The sequence below is a fragment of the Opisthorchis viverrini genome (genome assembly GCF_000715545.1).
Source record: "Opisthorchis viverrini unplaced genomic scaffold opera_v5_228, whole genome shotgun sequence".
NCBI classification, from domain to species: Eukaryota; Metazoa; Platyhelminthes; class Trematoda; order Opisthorchiida; family Opisthorchiidae; genus Opisthorchis; species Opisthorchis viverrini.
In genome coordinates, this window is record NW_008751882.1 from 47,191 (window position 1) to 57,796 (window position 10,606).

The following is a 10,606-nucleotide window of genomic DNA, read 5'->3' on the forward strand; positions in this document are numbered from 1 at the left end:
TAGAGGTGCTCTGAAGAGCTTTGTAGCACAGGCTAACCGACGGGAGGGAAATGATGTCACGTGCCCACTAATGTCTCGGTTCTCCTGTTGGATGAATCTACGGGTCGTGGCTTGGTTCTGCGTTACAGGCAATGTCTATTGATTAAAAAGTGTAGAGCGAGAAAGGAGGCTTTACTTTCCGGTGTTATCAGAGTATCCGAACACCGCCAAGCACGTAATTGTTTGATAAAGATGGTGCAATCTAGTCATTTCGCGCAAGAGCTGCATCAGGTTAACGCTTCTGTACTGGATGCGAAGCGTTCCAGCTTACGAAAATTGTCACCTGTTTTGATTGGTGGCATTTTGTGCGTGGGAGGCAGACTTAGTTACTCAGTCATTCAAACATCCAGCTCTTTGGAGCCGACATCCAGTTACTGCCTTGATCATACGTCGCCTTCATGAAGTAGAAGGGCATTGTGGAACAGGGCAGGTCTTGGACTCTACTCGACTGCGATACTGGATTATCAATGGGACCGGCGCCGTCAAACGAGTGATTGGTGTGTGCTCTTTATGCAGGCGACGGTCCGCACAGATCGGTACACAAATGATGGCTCCATTACCGGCAGACAGAGTAGGAGTGGGTTGGGGCCCCTTCGAGTGCGTGGGTGTGGATAACTTTGAACCTTTTAAGACCAAACGCGGCCGTCCGCAAGAAAAACGATATGGCTCTATCTTTATCTGTCTGAAGACTACAGCAGTCCGTTTGGAAATGGCAGGCAACTTGTCGACGCTCCGTTGGTAGACGTGGCAAGTCCACCGATATCTACAGTGATAATGGTAGGAACTTCGTTGGTGCGCTAACGGAATTTTGGGATGATACAAAGCGGTGGAGTCAGAGGCATCAATATTTGGATATTATCGCGTGAATTCTGTGTCGCAACGGAAAGCTACTGTAGGACATCCATCATCTCCTTTCGAAATGATTTGCTGAGGACGACGCTGTGCATTGTAATGTGGTTTTGTCGTGCTACAGAAAAAAATCGTTCAGCTGCAACACCCTTCCGGTGCTACCAGAAGGAACCACGAGGACTGGGATACTGCCAGGTTGCCCAAGCCTAGACAGGGGAAGTCGAGAGGTGGAGGTCGGGTTGGAAGCACGGATAGTAAATTCGGTCAGTAAATTCGCGATCTAACCACTTGAGCCATATCGCCTCTGTCCTGCCATACACTGATCGGTGAGTATCGAGGAGACGTGAGCTAACCATCACATGCGAACATGGACGCTCTGGTCTGGAAAACTCCTAAGGCAGCAGAGATTTTGATGAGCATTACGGTTTGTGTATCTCATAAATGACTACTTACTTAATGTAGCTATAAAAAGAAGGTCATACAAAAAACTACGGTGAAGAAGTTTGGCAATTTGAGAATCACACAAATGACCTCTGTCGAGTGTACATTTGAAGGGAAAAAATTCACTTGATGTCATTTACTGTCAAGTCATTGGGTTGGAATTTCCCGTCCTACAACTGCCTCGCCAGTAGTTGAGTCCTGAAATATGTCGAAACTCCTTTGATCAAGAGCAATTTGCTGCGACCTCTTGATGCCCTGGTAACGCAGTTCGGCTGCACAGTTTAAAATGGCTTGATTTGTGCCACGCATCATAAATCAATAGATAGTGTTCTATCATGGGTGGCCGTCTATGGGTTACGCCTGCACTGAGCCTGCCAGACTACGCGATAGGGAGAAGACAGACAACTGGGGTCACGGCTGTATTGCCAGGACAAAACATAGAGAGCGTCTGCGTAAATATATAGGATGACCAAATGGCCAAATCTGGTTGTTCACTTGTTCGCTCCGTAAAGCCAATGGCGGTGCTTCGGTCGTGAACGTTCTCAGGCCCACCACACTGGTCGTATGTTGCTAAGCCGTGTTTGGTGAGAACCGCCAACTAACCTACTTTCCGGACGTGTCGAACCAATGGTGACCTTGGGGATGCGTCATTCCCTGCACATGTGTTTTTTTTTGTCTGGGCGCGCCCCGACAGGTAGGATTTTGTAAACTGATCACAGACTACGTACTGCAAAAGTCTCAATAACCCCCGGACCATCCAGATTACCGTTTCATCGAAAGAGGAGTAGACACGCGCACGCACGCACGATGCACACACACACACACACACACACACACACACACACACACACACACACACACACACACACACACACGGTCATTCGTTTTCATTTTGCCCGTCAGACGGAACATGACTCCTGTGGCTGATGCATTGAGTGGCACGCGTGTGCAGGATCAGAACTACCGCGAAAGGGTTGGATATTACGGGGACCATTTATATTTGAGAACATCAGAAACTATCCGAAAACTTCAATTCTAAATAGAATTATTTATTGCACCTAAACTGGTATCTCCTCCAAACAAAGCTGGACCTTCGATAATACCGACTCAAAAAAGTAACCCATGAAAATACGAAAACCTCGATGACTTAGCTATTATACTATTATCCATCCACCCGTATTGCGAAGCTACAAACGTGCAATGTGACCCAATCAGGTTTGAGCGCACGAGCCATTCACAAGTTCGTGCACAGCGGTGCACGGTGTCTAGCTGTCCTCATCTTCGTGTACACGCACTGAACACAGGAGTGAAGCGACAGTCACAAATCAGGATGAAGAAGCGTGAGGAATTGAGAAAGTCTGAACAAAGGACAATACAACATATGTTCTCCTCCTTTCCTGAATTCTCTCCCCCAGACCTAGCAGCTACCTCGTGTACTTCTCGTTGTTGGCGTCATTGTCACTAGGTTACTCGTCGCCTGTTCTACACGATAAGCAACGAGAAGCATTTTCTGACTGCATCGCCATTAGCCGCCAACTAATACTTGTCACTGTTGTAGCTTTGAATGAGCGGCATGTTCTACCGAGAAAACACACTTCAACGGCAATTGCACTGTACCATCTGAAACATCCGGCTACCTTTCGTGTGTGTTTGGTAGATTACAAATATCCCTTAACTCCGAGAATCGGGGATTCCTGTCATTTTTGGCTGTCAGTTACCTATACAAACATATGCGCGTAACACCCCAGCGCGATTCTATGGACACACGCACGCACGCATGCACGCAAGCACACACTCACGCATCAACTTGCGTCACAAATACGTACCGACCATGTCGAATAAGATGGCATCATCCGAGGTTTAGGTCGAAGCGTACAAACGTTTTCGAGGATTTGTGTAGTCAAAGTCGGATTATAACATTTTATTCGGCTACCCTGGGTTTCGAATTTTATACACCACTTGGTGACCAGACCACGGGGAGTTTCGAGAGTCCAGTGAAGCTGTCGTAGGTGCTGTCAAATCGCGAAACCTTCGTTCGCTTCCTCAAGAGGAGATTAGTCGGCGTGTGACTGAAGGAGATGGCTGACTCAGATCAGCATAATCGATGAGGTGACATTCAAATGAGGATCGAATGTGCATGCCGTGCGACACGTAATAATTAGTTTTTCAATGTTTTCAGACAGGCAAACATTCGTACTTGTCAAGGTGGCATTTCTAAGCTAATCCCGATCGCGATGCCCATTGGCAGTGAGTCCGTAGGATAACGATCGCCGCAACCAGCAGTTGTGCGTTTTGGACAGGAGAGCAGACAGACAAAAGGAAGAGTTGAACATTCACTCACCAAGTGGAACAACGTGGCTAATCCTAATGAAATTTATCAGCACCTACCGCGAGTAATTTGGGTCATACTCGGAAGAACTAAGCACAACACGATTACTGACCGCTAAGATTATCACGAACCAAAAATGAAATTGTGCTTACAGGCCTCACCGACTTCATCGACAACAGCAGTGAGACAAAGCTGCAACATGTTTCTGGATAGTTTGATCCATCAACGGATGACCTGCGCATTGTCACGGAGCTGCCCACAGAAATGTTGGTTGCTGTGAATATGCTGAGACATGCTTTCACATCTCTCTCTTCAGTGTGTATTCACAGGTCCATAAAGTACTGTGGTCATCTTATAAGCTTAATTACCCACATGAATACTGTCTAAACCGAACCCTCGACATGCTCTCATTCAGCGCGAGCAGTGAATGACCGGGATGAAATTAGGGAGAGAATAGACGGCAGGATTCTCCGAAAAAACTTGTGGATACATTTTCTGTTGGGAGAAAAAAACTGAACTGCTAACTTTAAGGTAGATATGAATGCTAGAATTGGGTAAATTAGGAGTCGATTTTTTTATTCCCCCCACCTCAAGGGTAACTGTGTAATATGACAACTTGAAGTGTATGGCCCATATTATTCAGATACAGATTCAAAAGACTCACGTATCAAGTCTGTTTCGCATTATTGCAGTGGAATGAAGCAGAAGAGTGGGAAAGTTGAATACACGGTTTTCACAAAACAGTGAGATCGACCGAGTCAAGCCCTGATTTTAGATAAGAGAAGACAATAATTGCTGAAGTCATCTAACAAGAATACTGTATCGCAAAACACTAGTACCAACAGTTTTCCTCATAGCCTTTCACAGACCCCTTAGTGGTGACGACTGATCAATCACGTGCCCATATCCTTTCGCTTGGGGACAATTGTCTGCGCTCACACCAGACCGATTGATCGGCCTGACAGCGCGACGACCCTGGCCAGGATCAATCTTAGTGACCAACCAATCAGGTGCGTGCTCTTTGGATGTGGCCTTCAGTCGTGTGCACCAATCATTATCGTAACCATCATCATCATCATCGATGCTCGTTGTCCTTTGTTCCGGAACGCGAGCGGCGGACCCTCCAGCCGCATTATTTGATGTGCAGTTGCACGGCGCTCAGTATTCGCACAATGGAATTGATTTTTAGAAAGTTATTACGTGTACCTGATGGAAAAAAGCAATCGGGAAACTGAATTGAGAGTACCGGTCCAACCGTTTAAGCCCCATTTAGGCGTCCCAGGGTCTCAGCGATGTTGGAAAATTATCCCACAAGACTTTTCAACCAGTGAACAATGAAATCTGGTGAGCTGCAAAAATATGAAGGTAGATTAGGACGGTTTTTGGTTTGAGCACATACGCAACAAAATGCAATATTTCAACGTAGGAAGTTTTACTCCACTCGTAAGGGTTTTGCAGCTGAGAGCATTGTGCGGATAATGGGCACCTTGTTGAAGTCATCTAAGAAGAATACTTTGCATGTGTTGCGCAAAACAGTAAGAAAGGAACAGGATTTCACGTGTGTAAATAGAACGCGAATCAAAATCTCTCGTGAAGCTTATGAACGGTGAATTAAGTCACGGAAATCTGCATCTTTCATTTTCCGTCAATTGGTTATCATCAGCTCTCAGTGAAGACTGACATTCTATGGGGAAAATCCGCGAGCGATTCCCTCGACTAATTGGAATTGAAATTCAGACTCCGTAAATCCGATGTAATATCAAGTTTATTTTTCTTACTGTAATAAATTTTCATCGTTGAAAAGTTTTTGTAAAAGATAGATCTGCCGAGGCTTACCCTGGTTGTTTTCTAAAATGAATGAAAATAAGATGGATTGATTGTACTTCCCTTGGACAGTTTGTCGAAAGAAATTTTGTTTTATTTGATCTAGTTCACGCGTAATTCCAACCTGTTTTTTGCCTAACCAGTCTCCAGGTAACAAACCTTAGGTTCGAGATGAAATGAGTGCAGAAGTTTGTGTGGAACCTTCATTAATAAATGTATTTTGGTTTGAGTGGTTGCCGGATATTTATTGTTCACATTCACATCACTCTCGTTTGAACCATTGTCCTCATGTGCTGGTGTAGTTATTCTGGTGAGACCACACAAAACGGGGAGGGGAAGCGCTCTAGTCGAGTTTCGCTCTTACCAGAGCTCACCTATGACCGTGCCAGGGTTCGAGTTCAGGACATCTGATATGCGAGGCGCCACCTGACTGGGAAGTCATGACAGGTGGATCAATCGGTCGTACAGTTACCGGGTCGTCGTTCGATCAGTCGGGCATACCAATCACATCGCGCAAGCGTGAACACGTTCGCCTGTGCAGACGTGAGAATTAAGAGGCGTGTGCCTCACATGTTAGAGACGTGCGGAGTTCAAACCCGGGCAAAGCCATAGAATAGGCATTGCCGATGAGCCCTAATGTGAGCGGAACTTGAGTCCACTGCTCCACTTTTGGCGTGGTGAATCTGTCCTCGTTAGGGTTTTCTCACAACGGATGCTGTCATCTTGAAATCCTCGATAAGAACCCGCGGTATTCTTTGCTGTGTCACATACAGTTGAGGGACGCACTTCGACCGACCGACGGAAGTTTGACAGCGACATCAGCACTTTTGCGAATCACACAGGCATTTCATTCGCCACAGTCGGCAGAGATTTTTCGCAGCATAGACGACAGATTAAGTTGGGATTCGGTCGGGCCTCCAGTTGAGATCAAATACGTATGATACTGAGCCCAATTCGTGAAATTGTTCCTAGTCTACAGATGTTGGACACTTTGTCGTTTCGGAAATCGAACGAGGCAAAAAGACCTCGTAAGTTGTATGAGTACCACTCTAAATATATGCTACAAACAAGAACATAGTAAGCTGATGGAAGGAAATGGATTAGGAAATTCTGAGAACACCTAGAAATTATGACCTGTGTTTGAGATTCACACTTTGACAGGTGGTCACTATGTGTTGTCCACCTATTTCAAGATGTGCTCCAAAATGGTTTCCGTCCGTTCGGGAGGTCATGCTATGGGTCCGTTCGGAAGGTCATGCTATGGTACACTGGTCCCGCTGAACTTGGGCAACAAGCTTGGATTTTGAGGAGATAGAATTGAGATTCAATAACCCGTAGGTACAACTTGTTGAAAGAATAAGACGCTAGGAGATGTAACGGGGAACACAACACAGACTAAGGACTCACGTATAAATGGCAGTGCTTGAACGTCAGATGGGAGAAAACGGTGGATATGTAGGCCAACCGAAAGGATTTGGAAACATACATTTCCTACATTTGATTAGAACTTATAAGATGGATCAAAAGCCCAGCAATTATGGCCTCCACTAATTCGGGGCCCAGACTATCGCCAAACATTCGCTCACAATGTTTGAGTACTTCTACTCAGCGTTAGTCACGATACGAGGGGCGTATTCGATGACTCCATTCCTCTGCTTTAGGACTGCACCGATACCCCGGTCATTAGCGTCAGTTGCAACAGCGGACAGTTTAAGAGTCAGTTGCTGACCAAGCATCGGAGCCTTCCACACGTTTGAAGGACTCATGCGCTTCTCCTGTCCATTCTGACTTTCAATTCCGACGCAGCAAGTCCTATAGTGGGGCAGTACTCGTGCTAAAATCCTTGACAAACCGGCTGTGCCTCAAAAGAATTCCCACTCACTCGGCGATTTTGAGGTCGTGATTATCCATTTCCAGGCGTTTCCATCATTCCCAGGAACCATTTCCACACAAAACTCAACGTAATGTGGACTCACCCACTACTGGCGGTTCATGAAAGTCTAAAGAGAGAAAACGGGCAAAATGTCAGGCTGGCGGACCGGATTCGGTAAGTTGCATTTGCCTCATTTGATTCTAGCTTATACGAGGTCTGAAAAGCCCGAAGAAAATGAGGTTCATGCACACTGTGTAAGTTAAAATGGGATCCTTTACTGTTCCACCATTCTTTTCAGACAGGCAAACATTCGTACTTGTCAAGGTGGCATTTCTAAGCTAATCCCGATCGCGATGCCCATTGGCAGTGAGTCCGTAGGATAACGATCGCCGCAACCAGCAGTTGTGCGTTTTGGACAGGAGAGCAGACAGACAAAAGGAAGAGTTGAACATTCACTCACCAAGTGGAATAACGTGGCTAATCCTAATGAAATTTCTGAAGTTTTCCGAATCAGCAGCTACAGGACCCGGGATTCCTTCTGCCAGTTCTGTAGCAAAAGACCTATATAGCACAACTACAAACACTTGAAAGCTTCATTGCTGTATCCAACGAGCGATTCATCCAAGATCACAAAGCTACGAATATACGATGCCAACGAATTGGATTCAAGCACATGAAGCAGTCACAGGGCCGTGCACAGTGGAACTCACATGGACGGTTTTTGGTGATGGAGCTATCGTGAAGGCATCTGAGGGACGACATCTCACCGTCAGTTTCATTCTGCTTTGACCTCGTCAACTGCCCGATGCTCCACTTGTACACCATATCGTATGCAAGTGATGAAGTATCATCTTTGGCAAATACTTTGGTCTTATCGAGAGGCTAAACTGAATCGCTCGTTCATTACTTCCTGTAGTTGAGTATATTGCACTTGGACCACCGTACGACTCCGCTCGGGAGATTTCCGAGATATAGATGTGTATCTCCTTGACGAAACGTTCCACTCTTGGGGTTCAGGCAGGACATGAGGGTGATGGAACTTGGGGGGCTGCGCCTCCCCACTGGGCCGCATGATGGAAAAAACCGGTGGTGGGCTACCGAATAGTTTTCAACAATCTCGTGGATAATTTACCTTCAAGGAGATACGGTGTTATATATTGGATATCGTTCCGACTGAAACATGAGGTCGCTTCTATCAGTTGATAAATACAGTGGACGAGAGTTTCTGTTGGTATTCATTTGCGTTCTCCTTTAAAACCGAATTGATTCTCACATCAGCCTACTTCACGTGTTCGTTTTTTGCTTTTACTGAAGAATACCAGAGCTCGATATGTGTGTTTGTAGAACGCTCTGGAATATTCTTCGAAAATTCAACAGAAATATTTTATTTGTTCAGATTCATGTGAAGACATTCAGAGGGACTGACCTGCGAGTTCGTCTTCCGTTGGCGATCGCTCTGCATATAAGTAAGGGTGTGCGGTTTGGACATAACCGTTTTAATGTCTTTAATGGTCGTATTTACTGGCACTCTCCCCTACTTGAATCAAATCTACCATAGTATGAATGGTAAGATTTCAAGTATATGATGGAGTATATAACTAACAATATAATATAATAATATACATATATATAATATATAATATAATATATAACTAACAATGAACACAGTAAACGTCCGTAAATTCCGGGAAAATGGGAACTTTGTTCGGGCCCTATGCCAGAATGGTGCCAGCGGGTGAAACCAACCTTTCGTTTATCAATATGTAGCAGGGTCTGAATGGGGGCGCGATGGTTCAGTGGCGAGAGCGCGAACTTACTGATTGGAAGTGCCGTGGTTCGAAACCGACCTCCGCCGTTCCACTTCCCCCATCCGGGATTGGGCAACTTGGCAGCATCCAAGGTTGCATCGTGCATCCTTTGCGTGGTATAGCCGCTAGGCACCGAAGGGGTGTTACAGCGGAAACATTTTCACTTTATTTTCTATTTTATCTCCTTTCATTGACGGCATCATGTGTGATTCAGAGGTGTGGATAGACTAGATTCGTTTTGTTTTCATTTCTATATACATCTCGAATGATCTGAAAACCACTGCAGAACTTATTCATCCACAAACCTATGCAACGGTAATGTAGCAGGGCTTTCTTCAGCTAGACTGAGTAGACTTCAGTTAATTTCCTCATCCGAGAACTCACTCACAAAGAAATCGCGCAAAACCGGGGGAGGGGGATTTGGTCAAGAGTTGGAATCGGTGGGAGCATTTCACCGGGGTAGGGTCCCTGATCTGCTTGGTCGGTCTGAGGCTTTGCTGATTCCTGCAATCGCACACCTGTTTCATTTTCAAGGAACAAATGTGCTGGGTTGAGCAACGTGGACTGGTTCACCTGATAAGCCCGTAGTACGGCAGATCTTGTGGTGAATCTTGGGGAAACTTCAGTCGTTTTATGTGTTGTTTCATATCGATGAGATTACGACGCCATCTTGCAAAGTGTCCCAGTGCAATTTTTCGAGAGTTTGATCCATGGGAACGAATCGGTATCACCTATGTGCGACGGACTGCTCGGGATTTGTTTACGAATGCTTTGAATCCAACTGGACGCCTCCGCTGTAGCATGGAATGAGCTATATTTATTATTTGTCCCAGTGTTTCGAGAGTTTGATCCATGGGAACGAATCGGTATCACCTATGTGCGACGGACTGCTCGGGATTTGTTTACGAATGCTTTGCTTTGAACTGGACGCCTCCGCTGTAGCATGGAATGAGCTATATTTATTATTTATTTATTTATTTATTTATTTATTTATTTATTTATTTATTTATTTATTTATTTATTTATTTATTTATTTATTTATTTATTTATTTATTTATTTATTTATTTATTTATTTATTTATTTATTTATTTATTTATTTATTTATTTATTTATTTATTTATTTATTTATTTATTTATTTATTTATTTATTTATTTATTTATTTATTTATTTATTTATTTATTTATTTATTTATTTATTTATTTATTTATTTATTTATTTATTTATTTATTTATTATGTATGAACCAGTCCACACTGGGGGTTTACTACTTCAAGAAGATAGTTGAGCAGACTCAGAACGAACTGAAATGGAGCAGCGACAGGATACAAGGAAAGTTGAGTTGGCTGATCAACTTTTCGACAGAAATGACACCAATCTGACTTTCGATTGTGTCTGCAACACGATATCAGGCCTATACATGAAATCGCATCACAAAACTTGAA

The 10,606-nt window shown here is 44.4% G+C and overlaps 1 protein-coding gene across 1 annotated transcript in view; it reads left to right on the top strand.

Annotated features, from left to right (window-relative positions):
- Positions 1–1,172, top strand: part of T265_08553 (hypothetical protein) — a gene marked incomplete at both ends in the record, with an annotated part of 22,728 nt that extends 21,556 nt beyond the window's left edge. Inside the window, 4 exons of the mRNA XM_009174398.1 lie at positions 129–364; positions 411–640; positions 738–901; positions 1,013–1,172. Coding sequence (XP_009172662.1) covers positions 129–364; positions 411–640; positions 738–901; positions 1,013–1,172 — 790 coding nt within the window. The remainder of the gene's footprint in view (positions 1–128; positions 365–410; positions 641–737; positions 902–1,012) is intronic.
- Positions 1,173–10,606: the final 9,434 nt, after the last annotated feature.